Source organism: Ictalurus furcatus, chromosome 8 (genome assembly GCF_023375685.1).
Source record: "Ictalurus furcatus strain D&B chromosome 8, Billie_1.0, whole genome shotgun sequence".
Lineage (NCBI taxonomy): Eukaryota > Metazoa > Chordata > Actinopteri > Siluriformes > Ictaluridae > Ictalurus > Ictalurus furcatus.
Window position 1 is genome coordinate 2,547,563 of NC_071262.1, and position 25,692 is coordinate 2,573,254.

The window sequence follows — 25,692 nt, forward strand, 5'->3', positions numbered from 1 at the left end:
TTAATTCCATTCGTGTTTACTTCGAGTAGGACTTTAATCGGATTAAGGATTACCAAACACGGAAAAAAGAAAATTCCCACTCCTGATGTACGTCCGTTGGTGTACAGTTTCCTTGGATTATCGTAAAACGTTAATCAATGACAACGAGAGACTGACGCTGTACACCACAGACGTGGGAATGGTTTAGTCTTGACCGGTGATTGACGGGGGCAAAATGGGATGGGTGACGTTTACAAGCGTACGTGTGACGTGATGAGAAGAGAAACTGAATGAGAATGATGAGGTCAACGCCATTAGGAGTTAGCATGTTTTAAAATAATTTCCTGTTGTCATTAACATGTACTGTAGGTGCACAACAGCGTCGCCGGACTGCTCCTGTCTGTAACTTTAACTCTGCCCCCCTCTCTCTCTCTCTCTCTCTCTCTCACACACACACACACACACACACACACATACACACACACACACAGGTCGGGGTTAGTAGCCATGTTTCCATCCATGTGTTTTATGTGAATTTTGGGAGATCGCATAAACAAACCACTGGATGGGAACACCAGATGTGAATAAAATCTCCAAAATGTGCCAAAAAAAACAACAACAACCTTGTCCGCTCAATCGAGGCTGATAATATTTTTAATTCGATACCAAGACATGAGCGTAAACTACGATGGAAACACATTTACGGAATAAATTTCTTTGACGCGCGTCAAAAAAGACGTGACTCTTCATCAACGGATCACGTGATCGGATGGTTGGCTGATGTGATTGGCCAGCTTATACAGCGCAATGGCAGTGTGTGTTTCTGTGGGAACTGGGGCGCGTCGGGTCGGGTCGCGTAACCGGACCGAACGGCAGACAGTTCTCGTCGCACGGCATCTCAAACGTTTCTGAATCATTCTGAAATGCCCGAGCCAAAGTCTGGCATGGAAATGATTTGGTAGAACACCCTCCCAGAACTGTCTCACACCATTCCGTTCCCAAATCTCCGCCTCCGATTGCGAGGTTTGTGACGGCGTTTCTTCTTCCCGCGTGCTCTGAAGCACCACAACGACTAACCCCGATTTTAACAGCTTAACAACCCGAAAGTCTTGAGCACGTCGGATGGAATCGGTGCAAACGTTTCAGACGTTTTTACGCTAGGGATTAAAGTTATAAATGGGATTTGCCTGATGATTTATCCTGTCGATATCCTGATTATCCTGATGATGCTCCTTCTGATGACCTCCACAAGTCTGGTTCCTCCGTAGGAGCAATTTCCAAACAGCCGAAGTGAGTAAATATTACACGTTTTAGTACCAGACAGACTTTGCAGCACCAATTGAAACTGGAGATAAACAGATTTTGGTTCAGAGAGGTCCGACTGAACCCCAAGACACCGCCAACGGAACTGGTGAATCCTTTGCCCCATTGGAGGAGCAGCCTTTGGAATAGCGTCATGTTGTGGGGGGGGTGTTTTGCTGGAAAAGTGGACTGGTGCACTATAGAAAATCGATGGCATCATGTGGAACGAGGCGTATCTAGAAATACCAAAGCGAGACCTCGAGGTCTTCCGGCAGGACAGTAGTCCCGAGCATATTTAGCTCGATTTAAGCTTAAAAACGACAAAGCGAGCGTATCGCAGTAAGGCCATCGCAGTCCTGACCTGAATCCCGTAAAAAATCTGTGGACTGAGCTGATCAGTTGCGTCCGAGCGATCCTGTCCGAGTTCAACCAGGAAGATCGGACAAAAATGATGGTAAAATGATCTTGTGTAAGGCCGCCTCCTAAAAGGCAAGGCTAGAAAATACCAACAAAACGTATGTAAACTTTTTGACCCCATTAAACTCTGATCTAGTAAATAAAAGCAGCGATAAACCGGGTTCTTTAGTTTGAACGTCTTTAGCCTGAGCGTATGCTAACGCTTCACCTCTGCTTTAGGGATGTGGGTTTTGGTCACGGTGAAAACGAGCGCTCTGAGGCCGAATTGCCAGTTTTCACAGTAGGAAAGGTCATGGCGAGGGGAAATCGTGTATTAGTGCGTGGCGTGACGGTGCGGTTTGGGGAAAAAGTGTGTGAAAGTTTTGTGCTAGATGAAGCCATGTGTTTTTCTTTTTCTAGATCAACGGGCATCAGGTCGGAGATGAGCCGATGGAAGAGGGAGAATCGTGCACACACTGTGTGAGTAATGCTGTGTGTGTGTGTGTGTGTGTTTGGGGGAAGTGGCATGCGGGCAAATGTTTTTCTCTTGTTGGATAACTATTAAATTGCATTTATTTATTTATTTTTTTAGAAAAACTTCCATCTTTTATTTAAAAAAAAATGCAAATTAAGAGTTGTTTCTTTTGATGACCGAGCTTTAGGTTGGGGCTAGATTTAGGTTAGGCATTGTGTGATTATTATTATTATTATTATTATTATTATTATTATTATTATTATTGTAGATATTGTGTGGTAAATATTATTGTTATTATTATTATTATTATTATTATTATTTTAGACATTGTGTGGTAAATATTATTATTATTGACATTGGTAAATATTATTATTTATTATTATTATTATTTTAGACATTGTGTGGTTATTATTATAGACATTGTGTGGTAAATATTATTATTATTATTATTATTATTATTATTATTATTATTAATATTATTATTATTATTTTAGACATTGTGTGGTAAATATTATTATTATTATTGACATTGGTAAATATTATTATTTATTATTTTAGACATTGTGTGGTTATTATTATTATTATAGACATTGTGTGGTAAATATTATTATTATTATTATTATTGTTATTATTATTATTTAGACATTGTGTGGTAAATATTATTATTATTATTATTAATTTTTTTAGACATTGTGTGGTTATTATTATTAATAATGTTATTATTATTATTATTATTATTATTATTATTATTATTATTATTATTTAGACATTGTGTGGTAAACCTGTATGTATGCTGGTGAAGTCTTACCGGAGGTTGTTCTTGATCTGAACTGCTGTGACGGGATTTATCTTCTTCAGGGAAAGAGTTGGTCTGTCATCCACCGCAGTTGTTCTGCATGGACATTATTTTGGACAGACAGAAAACGGCACTGTAGCATGTATCTTCCAACAAACACCATTACTGCAATAAAAAAAAAAATGTTAGTCACTTCTTATCACCAGTATAAAACCTAAAAGTCCCCCAAAAGCAAATGGGACATCACGACGTGTTCAAGAAACACAAATTTATTCACATTTATGGAATTTGGCTTACAGAACTTACAGAAGTGCTTTGAAGTCTCTCTCAATAAATACATCCTGATACTGGTTCACTAGGTCATGGACTAAGAGCACCATTAGTCTCAAACAGGAGTGTCCAATCTTATCCGGACAGGGCCGCAGGGTGTGGGTGCAGGTTTTCATTCCAACCGAGCAGGAGCCACACCTGAGTCTATCGAAAGCCAAGATCATCTGATTTAACAGGTGGAACCAGGTGTTTCTCCTGCTCGCTTGGAATGAAAACCTGCACCCATACCGGCTTTTCCCCGATAAGATCGGACACCCCTGGTCTTTAAAACTCCTAAAAGATTCTCTATACACATAGATCTGACCTATAAATTTAGGTGCACTTCACTCTGGAGAGCTAAACTTGCTTGGCAAAGGATTCAGTTCACTTTGCTACCATGTGACGGCTGAATCATAACAAACCCTCTATTTAAACACGCCGTTTTTGACTGGATAACTTCTCTTGGGTGTGAAGTCGGTTGGAAACTGGGTGAGATAATGGTTTAACAAACAGAGGTTTATCCCTGCAGGATGAAGGGTCGTACAAGGAGATCCCCATCACTCATCACGTAAAGGAGGGCTGTGAAAAGGCTGACCCTTCTCAGTTTGAGCTGCTCAAAGTACTGGGCCAGGGATCGTTCGGAAAGGTGAGGACGCTTTATCCTGCAGTGCGTTTGCAACATCTTTTCATATATAGTTTGTAGACTATTTTTGTGTTGCACCAGTTTCACAACGTGACTTAATGGAGGACGCTGACACACACACACACACACACACACACACACACACACACACACACGAATTGTCAAGCGAGCTGTTTGACCGAACAAAGCATTGCTTCAGATTATTCCTGCTGAACTGATGAGTTGAATTGAATAGTGGCGTCGAACCTCTGAGATCTGACATCACAGACGTTATTATCGAAGAAACGTTCACGCTACGTGGTCGTCGAGGTCGTTGCTAACTGACTCAGTCGGCCCCTGTTTATTCTTGCTCTAAGGTGTTCTTGGTGAGGAAGATAATGGGCCCAGATGCTGGTCAGCTGTACGCAATGAAAGTGCTCAAAAAGGCATCGTTAAAAGGTGAGTCGGCTGGTTACGGATGGATGGATGTTGGCCAAATGCCTTTTCGAACAGCTCCGGTGGCAATAAATCTTGCTCTCGTTGGCAGTGAGGGACAGGGTTCGCACAAAGATGGAACGAGATATTCTGGTTGAAGTGAACCATCCCTTCATTGTGAAGTTGCACTATGGTAAGATAAGCATGCTTTTTTTTTTGGTTTTTTTTTGGTCGTTTTGTTTGCTAAATGTGGCGTGTTCGCCTGCCAGGTCACATCCTGCACCTGGCTTCACTTGTTTAACTTGGTGCTCTGTTTGGGTTCCGCATACAGCAGAAGTGCCTGGTGGAATACGAGCGGCTTTGTGCAAGTCTGATAAGGTTTTTATTTATTTATTTATTTATTTATTTATTTATGTGTTTATTTTTTTTTTTTTTCCGCTCACAGCCTTTCAGACAGAAGGGAAGCTGTATTTAATTTTGGATTTTCTCAGGGGTGGAGATGTATTTACTCGCTTATCCAAAGAGGTAAGTGTCCTGTTTTCATCTGCGCTAACCTTCGAATACCTAGCCCGGTTTCTTCACTGGAAAACACCAGTGATTAACAAACTGCTTCAATGCGTATTTGCTTCCTGTGGTGGTTTATGGGTAAGCGTGCCTCACTTGCCTTCCTTCAGTCACGTGCGTTCGGAAACGAGACTTTGTGACCTTTTGTGGCAACAGCGGCGTTTAGCCTTTTATCTGTATAACCATTGTTGCCCGATTGATTGATTTATTTATTTATTTTGAACCCAGCTCCAGTCCAAACTCCAGGCAGGGTATAGCAAACTCCATGTGTTTGTTTAGATGCAATAAAAGGCTTTATACAACGCTCGTACATCTTCTACATAATGGCATCTGATCGTATATTTAGATCCTTAGTAAGCCCAGAATGCCGCCGCCGTCTTCTGCAAATCTCCGAGCGTGATCCTTGGAGAAGTATTCGCATCTTTAAACGTCCTCACTACACGTGGGACAGATACACTCTAGTTAGGACAGACATTCATTTCACGACATTTGTAACCCATGGTTACCGAAAACACCAGTTAAACACCAGTTAAACACCAGTTAAACCAAGTCGCCGCTAGGTAGTGAAGCCGGTCTGTTTTCGGCATATCCGTCTTGTCTGGATGCACGATAGCGCACGAGTCACTGGGCAGATGTTTGTAAGATTACTGAATTATCATCATAACCAGCGGACGAACTGACCGTAGAAACGAGCCAACCAGGATCAAGGTCACAGCAAGGTCAAACGTCTAAAATAGTTTTAATTTATTTATTTATTTATTTATTTTTAAATAGCATCCTTCCTGTTCGTCATACCGAGATGTTTACTCGCACGTTCAGGGCTCATTTCCTGGCTATCTCCGATCTCCGCCAGCCGTCCGTGCGTTTCTCGCTAGCGTCGTATCTCAGGAATGAGTGTTGGAATACTTGTTTTCCAATCAAATCTACGACTGTCAGAAATGTAGTTCCGCATTTAAGTGGGCTTCAGATTTAAGTCGGTTAGCCTTTTTTATGATGTTTTCCGGTTGTCTATCCGCTTCCGTCCAAGGTTCTTCTTAGCACGGTATCTCAAGGACGAGCGGTTGAACGTGTTCATGATTTCATACCGGATCATCACCCTAAACGGGGTCGGGGTCAAGGTCACAGCAGGGTCAAATGTCTCATCGTTTTTCTTCAGTAACTTCCTTCCTGTTTGAAGTATCTTTTAAAGGTCTAACAAATTAGCAACAAGAAGGGCTAATAAACACAAATTCTGAAAATAACATTTAAATCAGTGGTATGCTAATCTAAATTTGATTCCGCGTCGGGTTTGTTGGTAGTAAAGGCAGTTTTTCATATTTGCAGCTGAAGTAAATAACCATAATGTGTTCACTGTTTTTCCTTAACCATTTAATGCTCTTGTCTGTCTCTATTAATCTCTCTGTATGAAGCTTGGTTGTTGTTGTCTGTTGTGTGTTCTGTAACTTTCCGTTCGTTTGTTTTTGTTTGACTGTAAATTGCTACTGTTGACTTATTTTGCTTATTTGTATTTCATTATGTTTTGTGCAAAGATCAGAGAGTAAATCTGTCCAGTTCTTACTAGGTTATGTTTACAGAGGAGGATGTGAAATTCTACCTTGCAGAGCTGGCCCTTGCATTGGATCACCTTCACAACCTAGGCATTGTGTACAGAGACCTGAAGCCTGAAAAGTAACGTATTTCCTTCTTTTCCGTATCTCCCGTTTGTATCTGTATCTTAAGGGCCTCAGCGTAGTTCATGCGTTCAGGTGACTTCCACGAACAATACACGGTCATTTCAGAAATTGGCATATACGCGTGTGGCCAGGCCAGTTCGTTCCGAATATCACGAAGGTTTTACTGGCATTTTAAAGTTACGGACCAAAATGAGCAGTTTTCTCAGCACGGTGAAATTATTTTTTTCTTCGCATACCCCAGCATGTTAGGAAGTTGGGCTCAGAGCGCAGGGTCGGCCATGATACAGCGTCCCCTGGAGCAGAGAGGGTTAAGTGCCTTGCTCAAGGGCCCAACAGTGGCAGTGCTGGGGCTTGAACCCCCGACCTTCCGATCAGTCACCCAGAGCCTTAACCGCTAAACCACCACTGCCACTTCTGTCATTTCTTTATGTACACCCAACAGCTCCTGTGTTGCCATAGTTTATTCTCTGGGCACTTTTTAGCAGGCAGTCGTCTTCTTGTAGTCATGTAAATGACCGTTAATTGTAAATTTGAATAGCACCACCTAGAGTACCGGAGCACTTGTACAGTACATGGCAGCCAATATGACAGTGCAGCTTATGCAAGCTTGTGAGCTCTTGAAGGTGATTTATTTATTTATTTATTTTTTGTCTGTGTGCAACCCTCACTGATGTCATCTCCGCATGAAGTATGCTGAGGCATTGCTCTCTATCTAACCGTCACGTCTTTATCTCGTCCTGTACGCGAGGCACTCCGATTTCCGCCAGAAACGAGTCAGATACGCAGATTAGTGGCTGAACGCAGCACCTGTCGTCTAGGGCTGGGTTTCATTGGATTGAAACTCTTTGGTTGAAACCTTTTTAGGTGCCAGGGTTTTTTTTTTTTTTTTTTTTTTTGGACCCATAGATTGCAGATTAAAAGATGTTTCATGTATTTTCTTCGAGTAAATTACTTAAACTCAAGGCTAGGTGTGTCTCCATTTTCTCATTTTCAGTATGCGGTTAAGTTTATTAAACACACATATATTTCGCAGACAATGCTGTGAAACGGTATTTCCCCATCCGGATTTCGTCGGGTTTTTGTCTAGATCTCGTACTAAATAGTTTATAGATCTTTAAACGAAATACAGCATGAAATGAAGGCAACCCGAGTAAACACACAATACACACGATTAATCTCTTTTTAAAAATGTTTTCTATTGAAGCAAAAAAAAAAAAAAATTATCCAACAGCTATCACCCATGTGAAAAACTAATCGCCCCCTTAAACTTAAAATCTAGTCGTGCCACCTTTAGCAGCAATAACTGCAACCGAACGCTTCTGATAACTGGAGATCAGTCTTTCACAGCACTTGGCGCACTCTTCTTTGTGGAACTGCCAGCCATATTGGAGGACTATTGAGCGTGAACTGCATGTTTACGGCTCTGCCACGGCATCTCGATTGGCTCAAGTCAGAATTTTGACTAGGCCACTCCAAAACGTTATTTTGTCATTCAGGGTTAGAGTAACTCCTACGCTTTGGATCGTTGTCTTGCTGCATAATCGAGTTTCGCCTTACGGACTGAAGACCGGACATTCTCCTTTAGGGTTTTCTGGTTTAGAGCAGAATTAACGTTCCCATCAGTTATTGTAAGTTGCCCAGGTCCTGAAGCAGCAAAGCATCCCCACACCATCACACTACCACCACCATGCTTCCCCGTAGGTATGATGATCTTTTTCAGTTCGCTGTCTTCCAAACAGTTCCACTTTTGTCTCGTCAATCCACAGAACATTCTCCCAAAAGGTTCAAGGATCATCAAGGTGCGTTTTGGCAAAATTCAGACGTGCCTAGAGGCCCTTTCACACCGAGAACGATGACTATATATTAGTGTCCACGCCAACACCCAATATCATTGTTTATTCGAAGCGCACGCTGCTGTTATGTTGTCTGCTGCTTTAAACGCTCGTGCTCTTTAAAGCAGGATGGATTTTCCATTTGGAGAGAACGGCTCTCGCTGCGGGTTCTTTGCAGTCCCAGAGCCTTTGAAATAGCTTTGTAACCCTTCCATTCAGACCGATGTCTTTCACTCACCGTCGTCTTCATCATTTCTGGAGGTTCTTTGAACTTGGGCCGAATGTGTTACCGAGTAAGACCTTTTAACCAACTCCATGCTGTTGGAAAAAGTTCTATTTAAGTGTTGATGTGATCGAACAGGGCTGGCAGTATTCAAGCCTGGTTGCGTCTAGTCCAGCTGAACCCCATTATGAATTTCATAGACTTTGGGAATTAGTAACTGGGGGGCAAATACATTTTCACACTTTGAACTTTGTCGCTTCAGTAAACATTGATTTAAAAACTGTATTTTGTGTTTAATCAGGTCGCATTTGTTTGATCTTAGATTTGGTTATGACAAATTTGAATATCTTCGAACCCTAGCCCTACCCATGACCGTGAAGACACACCATTATGTGTCTTCTATATGACATACTAAAAGGTTGATTTCGCTCTCCACGTCAAGACCAGACAGGATTCTTACATGTCATACGTCTGGCTTTTTACGTTTAAGAGTACTCCTTAATCTTCCTCACTAACTTCTGCTCCTTCCGCTCTTTCTCTCTCCGTCTCGTATGATAGTCGTAGACATAACAGATGGGTTACAGTCAGGCCGGTCGCTGTCACCGTCACCAAACTAGGGTTGCCACCTTCAACTAGAACTTTTTATGATCTGGCAAACGATCCCATTTATATGCAAAAATAAGTACACCCCAGGGAAATTATTTGCGACTTATTTGGACAAGTAAACATTCGATCGTCTTTGTAACAGAGCGTGTTTATAAAGTTGACGCGCCCTATGTACTGTGCGTATCGAGACTCCCGGGGTATCCGTACACCCCTAATACTAATAACTTTTAACCTTCATTCCAAAATCTTTGAGAATGGTAGTCAAGCTGATGTTAGTTCACTTATCAACGCAAAATAATATTTCTCATTGGCGTAATGTTAGCTAGCTTGATAGCTATATAACAACATGGGAAATTTGATATCGTCTCCCTCTCACTTTCACACTTGTACGTCAGCAGCCTCTTGCGTTTCGCTTCACAGGGGTATTTTTTTTTTTTTCAATTTTTTTTTTTATTTAAAGAACCGTGCGAATTTTTTTTTTGTTTGTTTGTTTGTTTACTTAAACCGGGGCAACAACGACCTAGACGTGCAGTTTCACACCTCGTGTACCTGCCTGTTATACGAAAATACGTGACGAATCGCGTCCCACTTTGACTTCGTAAGGGATGCAGCGTTATATATTCTTCGATACAGGACAATCCCGTATTATAAGGGATGGGGTGGCAGCCCTGACTGTTTTGGATTTCAACTTGTTTGTTTGTGTTTTTTTTTATTGTATCCATGTACTTGTGTACCTGTATTGGAGAATCTGATTTTAATTTTCAGCATTTTGCTTGATGAAGCTGGACATATCAAGCTAACAGGTACGTCCTCCTTTTATACTATTTCACTGCGAACATGTCCATCCGCATGCGTGCACGCGTATAAAATACATGGTCGGATATGCCGTCTGTGTCTGTATGACTAACGCGTTGTCGCTCCTGTCGCAGACTTCGGGCTCAGTAAAGAATCAGTAGACCATGATAGGAAAGCGTACTCTTTTTGTGGCACTGTGGAATATATGGCCCCTGAGGTGGTCAACAGGAGAGGACACACGCAGAGTGCTGACTGGTGGTCTCTTGGGGTTCTAATGGTAGGAATTACACACACACACACACACACACACACGCATGCCATTCGTCCATTAAACGACTGACGCATATGGTTTATTCCTAATTTGTTGCATTTGAGCTTTTGGATCGACAGTAGATTAGCTGTTGTGCACCAGCTGATGATGTGCACCAGTCTCCTTTCGCTTCCTTTAATAAAATGTCGATTTTTAAACACTAACTGCATGTTTGTTTGTTTTTTTTAATGGTGGAGCATTTCAGATTCGAACCTTTTAGCATTATTTACTGACACACTTAAAACACAATCCCTGGATTCAGCAGGTTTCCAAGTTTAGATCACCTCAGTGATTTATACATTATATACTGGTGTGTATTGTGTGTGTTTTTTTGTTGTTGTTGTTGTTGTTTTTTTACCAAACCAATCACATTCACAGTTTTGAAACATCATTGTGTTTTTGTTTACTCATTACTAGTTTGAAATGCTGACCGGGACGTTACCATTTCAAGGGAAAGACCGGAACGAGACGATGAACATGATCCTTAAGTGAGTGGGACGACGTCTTAAGCTGAAACGTACATGATGTTTATTAGATTTCTAAATGCGTAAACTGAAAAGGGGGGGGGGGAAAAAAACCCCCATCCGTTCAGAATTTGATGTATTTTTTTTTTTAAATTTCGAACTTCTGTGCGTCGCCCAGACGAACTTGACTAACACGCTGTCGTTTTATCGTCCTGTCGAATTTGTCTCAGAGCTAAATTGGGAATGCCACAGTTTTTAAGTTTGGAAGCGCAGAGTCTTTTAAGAATGCTGTTCAAAAGAAACCCAGCAAATCGTTTAGGTATGTGGACATGTCTTCCTCTCAGCATAATACATCATGACTAAAACTAATCGTATAATAGTAAGATTTTAAGGTAAATTTGGATTACTCACTCTTTGTATTGTTTTGATGTTGTCGTCTTGTGTAGGCGCCGGTCCAGATGGCGTAGAGGAGATAAAACGACACACCTTTTTCTCGACCATAGACTGGAACGTGAGTGTCTTTTTAGCAAGTGTTTGAATTTTCATGCACCACAGTACTGAAGGTCGTTCAAGTCCAAGCGCACGACGTGCGTAAAGTGGTTGTTCTGAATATTTTGTTAGTGGATGTGCAGCTTCCTTATAGCCTGCTTTTCCACCATGGACTGGAATTGATCGGCACGTTACGGTAGAGGTCCGAGAGGCATAAGGGACTGAGGATACGCGTTATATTTTGGGAAACGGACCCAACTAAGTTCATTAGAAAATATAAAATAAAATAAACAAATGTGTGGGCAGGCAGAATTTAGATTTAAAAGATGGTCTTGCACACACTTCAAGCTTGTAGTACGTATTCTACCAGAGTTGTCTGGCATGATAAATTCGTGATCCCATGTTTGATATTTTTATTTCCATTGTGACTCAAACTGTAATAATGTGTTGAATTGGGGTACTCTCAGTGCTAGACGTAGAATACCAGAATACCAAGAGTGGTATCCTACATTGTGGGTGGAACTAGATAGGGAAAAGCACTGATTGATCAAAGTCAGCTAGCCCCTGTGGGGACCCGGGGTAGAATAGGTTCCCAGCCACCTGTGATTGTGATGGAAGCGGTCCTGGTGTTTGAGGAATGTGGGTGGCTACGGCTACCCAAGTTCCAACACAGTTCACTGGCTCAGACTTCACCCAGACGGGTGGTTGGAAGGGCCCCGTCCAATCAATCGGCTAGTCAAGACTTACCCTGGAGGGCGTTGGCTTGGTTCTGTTTCCTCGTGTATTCTGTATCACCCCTGTATCCTTGGTGCATATCCAGAGGATCCCCTTGTTGGGTTCCTAGGTGGGTGGGGAGCTGGAGGGATGAAACTAAGTAATATAAATATGGCTAACAAAAATAAAAAACCCTAAACGAAGAAATCCAGATGAGGACTCGGATGCTAGTGGTGTGTTCTCCCAAAAAAGTAAGAACTAGCAGAGATTTTATGCTTTTAGAGTCTGGACACGCTCCTCACGAAGCGATCTCCTTCAACAGTTGTTTTTCAGGTATTGCGAAAGACATGAAAAAGTTAAGGATTGGACAAGTGGAGTGCTCGAGGAAAATTCACGCTAATAATCTAACGCGTGCTGATATGTTTGCCGACGTTCCTATTAAGGTCTGTTCTCATCTATCATTAAACAGCAGAAAAGGAGTCATTCGAACCAGAGAACTCCAGGATATGGACGAGTGTGAGACGACAACCGAGTTGACACAGCAAGGCGTAACACACGTGAACAGAATCCTGATTTTAAAAAAAAAAAAAAGAAAGAAAAGAGGATCGGGTAATAAAACCAGGCACTTGGGGTACATTGACGTTCAATAAACCTCCACCAGCAGAGAGGATTTCATTAGGATACTTAAGTGTACCAATCCGTGTTTTCATTCCAAACCCTCGGAGATGTTTTAATCGTCTAAAAAATTTAGTCGCTGCTGGTTGTTAAAAAAAAAAAAAAAAAAAAACAGCCAATTTGCTATGATTGTGGAGAAGAAAAACACGAATCGGCCTGTACAAGACCATCAAAATGGAGCAGTTGCTCAGCCGATCATTCGGTTTCATCAAAAGGCTCCCCAGTCTGGATCAAATACTCCAAAGTGAAATGTACCGAAAGGGTACGATCCGCACAGGAGCGTGTAAAGTGGTCGGTTCAATCAGACCCTTTATTTAAAGACAGCTTCTCGTAGTCGTGGTCTATCTCCAAAATGTACAAGTAAATGGCACGTACTTGTCCTGCCTACTTGATAAGGAGGAGTCATATGATTCAGTGGAATTATGGGATAAAAGCAGATTTTACAGAATATCCTATTGACGAACAGCCTATTATCTTTAAAAAACTATAATGTTTAATGTGCTTGGCCAAAATATACATCGCCCCTCAGGTGAATTAGCCACATTACTCAGAAGTGATTTAATTCACGGTCGTATTCCGGTAGATACAAATCTACAAGCTGTTGCTGTGTATTTAACCCTCCGTCAAGCTATTACCCTGTGCTCTATTTACATACCCCGATGCCTCTGGGACACGATACGACGTGGACAAACTGGCTGATCGGTTGCCATCCCCATGGTTTTAAATGTTCTAAAACATCGACCGTACCGTATGTATGCACCGTTTGCCTTCTGTGATCTTTTTGCGTTTGGGCCCAGGACGTCGTACAGAAGGAGAGCCTTTCCTTCCACGTATGAAATCGCAAAGAAATAGATTCCTTAAACACGTGGACGTCATAAAAGCATTCTCGGACATAAAAAGGGATGCAGATGGCCCTTACAGAACAGTGTTGTGAAGGAAATCCACCAGGAAATCCTACATCCAAATGTTGCATACGGTACACCATCTTGGATTAAGGCTTGAGACCCTCCCTCGGTGCGTTCTCCGTGGACTTCTCCACTACAAATTCTGTACTCTGAAGCAAGGGAACCATCGCTTCAGAATAAGTGCTCGAAACAGACTGCGCGCCGTGCAGTTAAGCTAATAGCAGATCGGCGTAATCCAGTTCACTCTGCAGTTTTCCACGCTCAATATCGGCGACCGTATTGAAGTCGGACCAACGTACAGGGGTCCATTTGGGAGCCGTATAAATCCCCACTTAGAGAACACACACACACACACACACATACATGCCCTATACCACCATGGAATATAATAACTCCAAACAACATCCACATGTTTGTAAACAGCAGTTCTTGGATTATAGGACCTTGTTTTCTACTTCATAAACCCGTATGCACAGATGGATCCAGGATGGAAAGTAACGCGTGTGCAGCAGTAGCGTTTGGACAACAACGCCACGGTATCCGTATTCCTGGACAAAGTCCAGTTTTTACATCCAAGGCCCGCGCTTTGCTCCTAGCAGATAGAGCGACTAAAGTTTACCATCGTTCTCCGTCGGATTCCAGGCCATATTTTGCTGTCTGGTTACCGATGATCAAAATCCCATGATCAGATGCACAGAGCCCTGACCTAAATCCCACCGAACACCTTCGGGATGAATCGGAACGCCGACGTGCCGCAGGCCTCCTCACCAAACGTCAGCGCGCGACCTCACTAAATGCTCTCGCGAACAGGTTTACATACACAGCCATGTAACAAAGTCTAGACGAAAGCCTTCCCGGAGGATTCGAATAACCGCTCGCTTTTTAGCAGCTCAGTCGAAGAGGGGGGAGAAGCAAACGTGTCGAGGGAGGCAGGACACACACGAACACGTGCTCTCTCTCTCTCTCTCTCTCTCTCTCCCTCTCTCTCTCTCTACACACTTTATCTTCTGTTCTGTTCTTTTGATCTTTGTCGTCTCGTTTAAATGCAGATGCGGACACGTTCGTGTTGATCACGTGAAAATAAAGACCGTCAACTGTTGGGAAAATGTTTTTTTTTGTTTTTTTTGCGATGTGTGTGTGTGTGATTTTGTGTTGAAGATGACAGGATCGGTGTTCACGCTACCCATGACAGGACTGGGATGTGCCGCTTCATCTTGAACCCGGGTTTTGTGTCGAATAAACGAAACAGGCAGACTTTCACGGAGAGACGTGACTTACAGTTCTCCACGTAGTCTGAGATTCAGGATTTTATTTCCCCCCCGTCAATTTAATCGAGATCCGAAGTAACTAATAACTTGCTACGTGAGTCGTCTTCTCATCGGATCATTTCTTACTCGAGCGATTATTGACGTTACTGTTTCTCGAGTCATCACTGGCTACTCTACCCACCTCTGCAAATGACTATTGGGGGGGGGGGGAGGCAAGGAGGACATGAAGAGGCAGGTGTCTAATGCAGCACTGTTCAGCTCTAGTTCACTGTTCGAGTTCCAAAAAAGTAAAACTCCACCAAAAGTTCCGGTCTGCGTGTTGATATCGGTGTAGACTCTGCTAGCTCCATTTCTGTCTCGTTCCTAGCAGCTGCTGAGAGGAAAAACACACACATTTAGGCCACTGTGGAGTGGGGCGGGTGTTGCAGACAGCCAGGCAGCTAGCCAGGTCTCGCTGTGATGCGGTAACGACCACAGCGAGAACCATTTACAGACCAGTGGTACTTGATTGAGCATGAAGTGAAGGGTGCTCATGGAGAGAAGCAACTGTTAATCAGTCTCCTCTCGAATACGGCAAGTTGAGCAAGACTGGGCTCTGAACTGTAGTTTCACGTAGTTCAGGCTGATCAGGTGTGAACGGCGCCGTCCTCCACAAAGCTTTACCTTCAGGGGTACTCTGTCCTCACGCCAGGTCGGGCCTGTATGTTTGCCACACTACTGACCTTCAAGAAGGCGCGATAGAAATTCAGCAAGGGGTTTGGTGTCACCTGTTTATGCCTCTTTTCTGTGTACAGAAACTGTACCGGTGCGAACTTCAGCCTCCTTTCAAACCAGCAGCAGGAAACCCAGACGACACGTTCTGCTTTGACCCGGAGTTCACAGCAAAAACCCCAAAGGGTAAGAACTCTTCTATCGTTTAAGCCTTAAAGCCCTGTCACATTTACAGCCAACATCAGACCTTTTCTTGCCTCTCTTTCTTTTTTTCCTCGGGGGGCGGGGTTCCTCAAATGATTGTGGCATATGTTTTAAAATGACTTGTATGGATAATTTTAGATTCGCGTTGCAGTCGAGTGCAAATGTTTAGTAAACCCTTACTTACTTTGAAATAATGAAACCAGCAAGACCTTTTGTTTTGTGTAAGTAGGGTTTCACAGATGTCTCTTCAGCGTTATAAGTAACAGAAATGGTAATAATAATAATAATTAAAAAAAAAAAAAAAAAAACCTTCCAATGTACGTTTGTTGTTGCAGCCCTGACCATTTTATAATGTCACTATTAATCAACATTCATTCAAATTTGCCAGCATATTTAATAAGAAGTTGCTTGGGCTATGTTGGGCAAAAGTTTGTCCAAATGTCCAGAGATCACAACTTTTGAATCCTGTCAAAAGTCGTCTGACGGCGGAGAGCCGGCTGGTGGGTGGCAATTGGTCAAAACCAAATTATCCGCCCTAATATACGCTATATGGCCAGATGTTTGTGGACACCTAACCATCACTCCTATATGCGTATTGAACATCCCATTCCAGAGTTAGTCCCCGTTTGCTGTTATAAAATAGCCTCCACTTTTCCGGGCGGGCTTTCCACTAGATTTTGGAGCGCGGCTGTGCGGGTTTGTGCAAATTCAGCCTCGCGTTAGTGATGTCCGGCACGGAATTTTATTTCTATAGCGCCTTTAACCATCTTGCACCGTTGTTACAAAGCAGCTTTACAGAAATGTATCAAATCAGCGTCTAAATTGTAAACTTATAAATGTATACATTTATCCCTAACGAGCAAGATGAGAACTCCAACCAGAAGGAGGGAGTCAGGCCGGTCCAGAGAGCAGAACCGGCCAGGCATTTCGAGTCGTCCCACACGTGTTCAGTGGTAGACTTTTGTATTCCGTGGACCAAGGGGCTGCAAGCTGTTGCACGTCGCCGTAAATACCGGGAACTTAAAGCTGATTTTATGCCAAGGGTTTTCTTACAAATGCGGCGTATTCTAGTAAGGAGACAGAAAGGGAAAAATGGTGCCAATCGACCCCCACAGCCGTCGTCATCTACGCCAGTAATTGTAACCGTAGTGTCGTCAAACCCTTTGCGTTCCGTGCATTTAACTGTTCCACATCCCATCACTTTCACAGACTCTCCAGGCATTCCTCCGAGTGCAAACGCACACCAGCTCTTCAAAGGCTTCAGCTTTGTCGCGCCGGTCTCCCTGGAGGAGAGCAAGAGCTCCCCTCTAGTTAACATCCTCCCCATCGTTCAGGTAACCGTGCATGCACATCACGCAATCGTGATTCACTTTACGTCCGGATGAGACTGATGACGCCAGAATGAATGTAAAAGTTTATGAACTAGATAACAGCTCATTATGAATGAAGTTTAAATTAGCATTTTTTTTTTATTTTTTTTTTTTATTACTACAAAAAGCCAGTGATTTGAATCTATTATGCAGGTGCACAGAGCTAAAAAAAAAAAAAAAGGGGAAAATAAATAAATGAATGAATGAATGAATGAATCATGGACCAGTTATATATGGGCTGTACTAGATGTCCGTAAGAGCATTACATAACGATTGCCCAATTAAGTAAAAGCATTCGATCAAAATCTCCCGCAGTTAATATTCATCTTGGTGCTTTCTCTTTCAAGGTCAACTAGTCAGGCAGGTTAATTGCCGTTTCCACCTGAGCCAGCACGTCCTTGAACGGTTCTTTTTGAATTTGATATTTGAGACAGAGTACAAACCTGAGCCTGGTTCTTCATCGCCACTAACCAGCAATTCATCAACATTCATTTATTCTGAATGTAACGAAGACCAGTAAATGATTTATCTGCGAAAGAGGCTGTGACGGCGAATTAGTCATGTGACGCGTTTGCACAGCGTGGAAGTGTTGTAGAGTGCGAACGCGCTCAGGATGTGCTGGTTTGATCTTATTGTAAAGGGGCAGTGATGGTGTACTGAAGTGGCTGTCTGTGTTTGGGTTCAGATGCATAGCGGCATGTCGCAGTTCTCCGACGTATATGAGCTGAAAGAGGACATCGGCGTGGGCTCATACTCCATATGCAAGCGCTGCATCCACAGAGTCACGACTATGGAGTTCGCAGTGAAGGTTAGACATGCTGGACTACAAAAACAGGACCTTTTGTAATCGGCTGAGGATTTGTCTGTCGTAACCAGCAGGGGGCAGTACGATCCCAGCGAATGCTATGTCGTAACCTTCAGAGACCGTATCATTAGCTCATAAGCTCAGAGTTCACTGCTGGGGGGGGGAAAAAAAAAAAACTAATGCGATAGATCTTAATTCCCTACTTAGCAGTTATTTTACACCCAGTTGGGGCACCTTGTTGGAAAGGTGCTGCTGATTGCTGGATTTAACACCCTGTATAGTCCGCTAATACGCTTATGTGGTATTTTTTTTAAAACACGTTTCCTTTAGTTTTCTCACCATAAACAAAACAGCAGGCAAAATATGCAGGTATAATTATGCAGATATGCATTTTATTGGTGATTAGCTATGTGTTAATGAAAACAAAGCAGACTGATCTCTACATAAGCATATACATAAGCTCCCAATTTAATAACATTTTATTTAAAGCTTGCTTTAAACATTATAAGCCCCCGTAGTCACTTTATATGATATATATATATATAATGTGTGTGAGAGAGAGAGAGATAGATATATGTAGATGTATATAGGTAGATGTGTATACGGATAGATATAAGCACGTAATCGATCAGAATTTAACACCTCTCGCATGATCTCACTCAAAAGATAGTCAGGTCTAGCCGGACATGTTGGGGGATTTTCTTTTGAAACTGGTTCTACGCTGACGTATTAGACGTGACCGCTTTGAGGAATCCAAAATTTGGAGTTCCTTTGATTCTCACCGGATCGTATACTGTAACGAAGGCTTCGTGAGTACATTTTTAAAATGTGTTTATTACAAACGGCCCGAACGAGCGCACTCCAACGTCGAAACGTAACGTAAACGCAGGCCGGGTTTGAATTGTGCTGCCTTCGATTGTGAATACCTGCGTTTCTCCTTACTCTTTACTCTCTTTGGCTCCGTTATAGATTATAGACAAAAGTAAACGAGACCCTTCAGAGGAAATCGAAATTCTCATGCGGTACGGCCAGCACCCAAATATCATCACGTTGAAGGACGTAAGTCTGAACTCATCGTCTTGTTCTCAGACCTCAGTCGTGTAGTTCTGTCTGTGAATATGACTGTGTGTGTGTGTGTGTGTGTGTGCATGCGTCAGGTGTATGACGAGGGGCGATTTGTATATCTGGTAACGGAGCTAATGAAAGGAGGAGAGCTGTTGGATAAGATTCTCAGGCAGAAGTTCTTCTCGGAGCGAGAAGCGAGCGCTGTGCTTTACACCATCACCAAAACGGTGGACTACTTGCACTGCCAAGGGGTAAGGCGGAGTCAGTACCAACAATGCATGCACCTCAATCAGCAGAAATACACTGCCTTGATGAAGTATTCGTCCAGGTGTCTTCTATTTTTACACAGACGTGTCACACTTAATAGTTTCAGGTGTTCAAACAAAATCTAATAAAGATATCTAACAAAGACAACCTAAGTAAACAGACAATACAAGTGTTCTTACTTGTATGCAAAAGGAATTATGTACAGAAAATGAAAGTGACCGTAGCAACAGGTAGTGTATGGTGATTTAAAAAAAAAAAAATTTAAATTAAAAGGATTGTATTTTTGTCCAACAAAGTGAAATATAATATTCTCCCCGCAGTAACTCGGCAGTCCTCTCAGCTTTGTTATTTTGTCTCTTTAAAACTGTAAAGCAGTTTTGTATGCGAGTTAAGAAGCACACATTTATCGCACACAGGTGGTTCATAGGGACCTGAAGCCCAGTAACATTCTGTACATGGACGATTCGGGGAACCCCGACTCCATCCGAATCTGCGACTTCGGCTTCGCCAAGCAGTTGAGGGGGGATAACGGCCTCCTGCTCACACCGTGTTACACTGCAAACTTCGTAGCGCCTGAGGTGAGGGAGCTCCTCTGTGTTATCCTTGGACCATAGATTGGTCGAGTTACAGTGTCGTGCCGTCGCGATTGCGTACGGAGAACCGTCTGTTAGCAGAAACTTCTCACTGTCGTCAACGTCCTTGTGTCGACCGCTTATGTGTACTAACCAGGGATGCAAACGTGGCACCTTTCGGCGCAAATACAGAAGTAATAAAATCATAAATATGTAAAGAATTACTAAATCCAGAAATTGAGATCGTAGCAGTCAGGCATGAGACTCACTAGACGGTCAAGGTTACATTATATTACCTTACGTTACTATGTGAATATAGTATTCGTATACTATCTTCAACCCTAACCCTGAGTTACACATTTTAAAACCAATGCATTATGAAGCAGTCTAGTATCACAGTCATGCAGTACAGTCTAGGAGGTCAGGTTTTAACTGCCTACATGCCTTAAGGCAGTGGTCACCAACCCTGTTCATATAGATCTACTTTCCTGGATACTTTAGCGCCGACCGTAATCATGCCCACCTGATCATCGAAGATCTTGATCCACTAAAACAGGTGTTAGATTTTGGTCAGAGATGAATCCTGCAGGACGGGTAGAGCTCAACCTAACTTTAATTGGCTCATACGGTGATGCATCACGCGTGGGATCGTTAATCAGACTGTTATTTCTCGAGTCGTTTTGATTCAGCGAACGCTCGCCGTCACGTTTTGGATCGTAACGTTCGGTGTTAACGTCATTCCCGTATAGTCTAACGTTAGCCGGCGTACTCGTTGTTCCAAATTCCACTCGTATGACGTTATTGAAAATAGGGCGCTGGGACTACTCGTCTAACGGTTACTAACGTTTCCGTTTTCCCACAAGTCGAGCTAACGTTAACATCGTGACGTAAACGTTCGCACGTGATGGTTCCGTTTTCCGAATGGTTTCGGTTATAATCTGCACTGTTGCCTAAATATTTGAGTCTGGCATTTTTTTTTTCTTTTCCTGTTTCTGTTTAACCACAACACGACTGTGTAGGAGTGCTATACGTCACCTTGTGTTGCACTTTATTTTCTTCGATTTTATCAGTGTTTCCCTTCACCTGTGTGTTTACAGGCGACGACATCGCCCGTCATCCATCCATCCGTGCATGCTAATTAATGTGTATTAAAACTGTCAGACAGATCACACCTCGACCAATGTATGTAGTGCAGCAGGCTGTTGGCTTTTAGAAAGCGTGTTCCGTTTTAAGGAACACGCTTTCTTTAAAATCCCACCCCTGGTTTTAATTATGCCAGTGCCTTTTCAGAGCAGATCGGATATGCCATGAAAATCTGTTTTCAGCTGCTTGTATGAACACAGTCTTAGAGTAGTAACAATTTTGTCATCTTAAATAAACCTTTTTTTTGTTTGTTTGTGTGTGTGTGTGCGCGCGTGTGCGAGATTGTAGGTGTTGATGCGTCAGGGTTATGATGCAGCCTGTGACATCTGGAGTCTCGGGGTTCTTCTTTATACCATGTTAGCTGGGTGAGTGAGTGACATGCCCCTGAAGTCTACACTCGGAACCTGTAGCAGATCATGTCGTTCGTGGCTATTACAAAACGGCTATCGAGAGGTCATTTACAGACGGATATAAGTGAAAAATGACACTTGCTTGTGTGATGTATAATTTGCCGACTCTTCTTATGTAAGGCAGCTTCAATCATAAGACACTAGTTAAAACGACGACGAATAATCGTACGCATGAGTCATGTGAGCTGGGGCTCAGGTGGTAGAGCGGGTTGTCCACTAATCGTAGGGTTGGCGGGTCCGGTTCCCGGATGTCGACCAATTTTGTTATATTTGATTGATTAATTCAGTCTAACATACTTTAATATGGTAAATGCACTTATATAGCGCTTTTATCCAAAGCGCTTTACACCGTGTCTCATTCACACACACACACACACCCTCACACACCAACGGTAGCAGAGCTGCCACGCAAGGCGCTAACTTGCCATCAGGGGCAACTTCGGGCTCAGCGTCTCGCCCAAGGAAACTCCGGTATGTGGAGTCACGTGGGCGGGGAATCGAACCGCCGACACTACGATTAGCGGACAACCCGCTCTACCACCTGATCCACAGCCGCCCATAACGTTGAGTTCAGTTCATAAAAATATAATAAAATATATAATATAAAAGGGAACCAGTACGTATTAGCTTCCATTAATCCTTCCTTTTTTTTTGTTTTTTTTTCTTTTCCCCCCTGCTTCGGCTCTGTGTAGGTACACGCCCTTTGCTAACGGCCCCAATGACACCCCAGAGGAGATTCTGTTGCGCATCGGCAGTGGCAAGTTCTCTCTCAGTGGAGGAAACTGGGATACCGTCTCTGACTCCTCAAAGGTAGAACAGTTATCCTTTTCTCCATAATAAATACACTCTCCCCTTTCCAAAATCATCAGCGACCTAAAAAAATAAAATAAAATAAAAATACACATAATTAAGAGTTTGATTATTCGTTCGTAATTGTCGATAACCCATGTTAACGTCTTACTTGTGTTTCAATTCAAGTTCGTTTGTGTACATGGAAACAAACTTGTATTCAAGCTGCCTTTGGAGTATTTTGTGTAAAAGAAAGATTTATACCTGTTAGACCAGTGGTTCTCAACACGGGGAGAGATCGGAAGGGGAAGGGGGGCGCAAACGATCGTGACGCATGACGATGAAGGCTGGGGGGGGTTACAGAAGGTTGAGAACCTCCGTGCTAGACCGTTCATGTCTCATATTAAGACTGTACTGTTCTGTTTTTGGGAAATTAGTGCGACAAGATGGTGATGATTGATTAAACTTTGCAGCGCCTCTGCTCTTTCACCTGCAGGATCTTTTGTCTCACATGCTTCACGTGGACCCTCATCAGCGGTATTCGGCCGAGCAGGTACTGAAACACTCGTGGATCGCCTGCCGGGACCAGCTGCCCCATTTCCAGCTCACCCGACACGATGCACCTCATCTAGTTAAGGTAAAACAGGTATTTCTGTGAATGAGCTTGCAGTGTTGTGAAAAAGTATTGGCCCCGCGCTGATTTCTTCTGTTTTGGTGTACATCTCGTACTATGTAGTTTAGATCTTCAAACAAATTACAACGTAAAACCAAAGCAACACACAATATAGTTTGTTTATTTATTTATTTATTTATTTATTTATTTTTATTGAAGCAAATGTAAAATGCAAATTTGAAAACGAAAGTCAAAGATAAAGAATAAAGCGCCTTTTGAGTTGTTCCAAGCCTGCCTCCAATTTACTTTAATTTACCTGAACCTGGGAAGTGTTAAACTCATCTGCACGCACACACACACACACACACACACACACACACTCATTAAATTTAAATAAGTTTAAAACACTCAAATATTCAATCATACATAAGAACACCTCAACTCTTTCCCTTTACATTCTAATATCCAAGTTATTTTATGAACGCAACAGACGATTAGCCAATTTCACACTTCCGTTTTTGTTTTTTTTCCCCAGAGTGACGTTTAATGTTTGTACAGCCAATAGTAATCACGAACACCGAGGGAGGACCGGGTACAACTAAATTACGCAAATTTAGATGTCTGTTTTTGTAAGCCGGATCATAGTGGGGCGGATCATCGACCGGATCATTTTACACGCCCATACTGACAATTCACTCGCATTTGGCGGTTGTGCGTGCTGGTTTCATACCCTGTTTGTAACCCTTCCCAGACTGATGTATTTCAATCCCCTTCTTCCTCATCATTTCTGGAATTTCTTTCCATTTTGGCACAGTGTGTTACTGGTTAAAACCTTTTAACCAACTTCATGCCATTGAAAAAGTTCTATTTGATTGAACAGGGTTTGCAGTACTCGGGTCCGGTTGCGTCTAGTCCAATCTGAACCCCATCATGAACGCGGTTTCATAGATCTGGGGAATTAGTCATTACAGGGGAAAATACATTTTCACACCGGCCCAGTTGGTATTGGATAACTTTTTTTTTTTTTTTTTTTCTTCTTCTTCAATAAATAACATTATCATTTAAAAACTGTATTTTGTGTTTACTCGGGTTGCCTTTGTTGTATCTTTTTTTTTGTTGTTGTTGTTGTTTTAATTTCTGAAACAATTTAGTATGAGAGATGCACAAAAACAGAAGAAATCAGGATGGGGGCAAATACTTTTTCACAGCACTGTATTCTTTTTTTTTTTAAGAATATTTTACGTTTTATTAGAAACGAAATTGTCAGACAGTTTAATGTTTGTTGGGGGAGTATCATTGCACTTTCAGTAACTACTTCAAACTGTGTGTCTTTCAGGGAGCCATGGCCGCCACATACTCCGCATTGAATCATAAGACATGCCAGCCAGTCCTGGAACCTGTGGCAGCTTCTAGTTTAGCCCAGCGCAGAAGCATGAAGAAGTTAACTTCCACTGACATGTTGTGAACAGAAGAATCTTCACATCACTGTGTTCTCTCCTCCCCATGTTGTCTTTTTATTCGTTTGCTCCTGTCCCCGCTGTCTGGCGTTATTCCTCCGCTCCTGCACAGTGTCTAATGTCTAACTTTTTACATCAGGAAGGCTGTTTAGCAAGGTATAGACTGAGAGACTGCCCTGCAGTGCTGCTGTGTGTTTTTTCTCTCCCATTTTTCTCTTTTTTTTTTTTTTTTTTTTTTCTTTTTCCCTCAACCATTCTTCATTTTTCTTTCTCCCTCTTTCCCACTAAGTGGAAAAACAACACCAGCGCCTATTCTCATTCACTGTGACTGGCTGACCTAAAGCTGCTTTGAGTAAACTGTGCTATGCCTTCTTTCCCTAGTTTAAAGCATCTCTGTTCATTTTCCACTCCTCCTCTCCTTCCTCTACTCCTGTCTCTTGACAGTTTATCAGTGAGGGCAGGTGCGATTCTGGAAGTGTCCAGTCTTTTAAAGCCATTCAGCATGTGGCTGGAGGAATCCGGTGTATCTGAACCACTCAATGTTACCTCAAGTCGAGTTGACGAGCTGTAAGCGGAGACTTCTTTTAAGCTTTCCATGAGTGTATATAGATCGAATCTAGCGCCAGAGAGATTGTCAAACACACCGACCCGATCAACCCCGATCATATCAATTATATTTAAGCACATTTGCACTGAAGCTTGGCACGTTGTTGCTTTTTTTTTTCTTTTTTTTTTTTTCCTTTTCCCCCCCATACCCAAACTACATTCTTTTTTTTTTTTTAATTTTCAATTTGTGTTAACTTTAAAAAAATAATAATAATAATAATAAGCTAAAGATGAAATAATAGAAGCTATCAAAGGTCAATGAATGTGGACCAGAGTTCGTCGTGTTGGATCCAGTATTAGGTGAACCAAGGACTCATGGGATTTATTTGCTGACGCTCCCAGAGCAGCCATTTATCCATTTATTTATATATATATATATAATATAAAATGGATAATCGACTGTGCATATGTGTATATATTTATGGATATGTATATGTGTGTACATATATCCATAAATATCTCAAAAAAAGAAATTGTGGAAATTGTATCATATTGTATTTATTTCATTTAATTTTTAAGATTCTATTTTTCTTTCCATTTCTGTATATATTAGCATTAAAGCTCACAAAACATGCATTTTTATGATTCTTTTTGTGCAGTGCCGAACGACTGAACTGTATCGTCAGACCGTAGCGAATTGTAGGAAGCGATACGTCGCGTATGTATTGTGCACAAAAAAACAGCCGTGATGAGTTTTGCCAACGAAGAAGAACACGTGAGGCTTAGAATATCAAGCGATGATATACGTACACGTTTTCATTTATCGCACGGCTGCAGCATAATCTAGTGGTGGCAGGTGTTTACACATTTCAGATGGGCTGAGAAAAGTAGGCCTGTGTTTGGCTACG

At 42.2% G+C, this 25,692-nt stretch overlaps 1 protein-coding gene across 3 annotated transcripts in view; it reads left to right on the forward strand.

Annotated features, from left to right (window-relative positions):
• The window catches only part of rps6kal (ribosomal protein S6 kinase a, like), a 28,588-nt gene extending 3,168 nt beyond the window's left edge, over positions 1-25,420 (forward strand). Inside the window, exons 2-22 of one of the 3 annotated variants that reach the window (XM_053630285.1) lie at positions 2,098-2,157; positions 3,787-3,903; positions 4,257-4,338; positions 4,427-4,507; positions 4,760-4,839; positions 6,440-6,546; positions 9,978-10,015; positions 10,142-10,284; positions 10,735-10,805; positions 11,012-11,100; positions 11,228-11,292; positions 15,627-15,729; positions 16,957-17,081; positions 17,803-17,925; positions 18,892-18,981; positions 19,080-19,238; positions 19,671-19,832; positions 21,258-21,334; positions 22,072-22,189; positions 22,665-22,805; positions 24,118-25,420. In XM_053630285.1, coding sequence (XP_053486260.1) covers positions 2,098-2,157; positions 3,787-3,903; positions 4,257-4,338; positions 4,427-4,507; positions 4,760-4,839; positions 6,440-6,546; positions 9,978-10,015; positions 10,142-10,284; positions 10,735-10,805; positions 11,012-11,100; positions 11,228-11,292; positions 15,627-15,729; positions 16,957-17,081; positions 17,803-17,925; positions 18,892-18,981; positions 19,080-19,238; positions 19,671-19,832; positions 21,258-21,334; positions 22,072-22,189; positions 22,665-22,805; positions 24,118-24,246 — 2,160 coding nt within the window. In that variant the 3' untranslated portion in view covers positions 24,247-25,420. Of the gene's footprint in view, positions 1-2,097; positions 2,158-3,786; positions 3,904-4,256; positions 4,339-4,426; positions 4,840-6,439; positions 6,547-9,977; positions 10,016-10,141; positions 10,285-10,734; positions 10,806-11,011; positions 11,101-11,227; positions 11,293-15,626; positions 15,730-16,956; positions 17,082-17,802; positions 17,926-18,891; positions 18,982-19,079; positions 19,239-19,670; positions 19,833-21,257; positions 21,335-22,071; positions 22,190-22,664; positions 22,806-24,117 lie in introns of all 3 variants that reach the window. The other 2 variants (XM_053630283.1, XM_053630284.1) reach the window with 2 other exon arrangements.
• Positions 25,421-25,692: the final 272 nt, after the last annotated feature.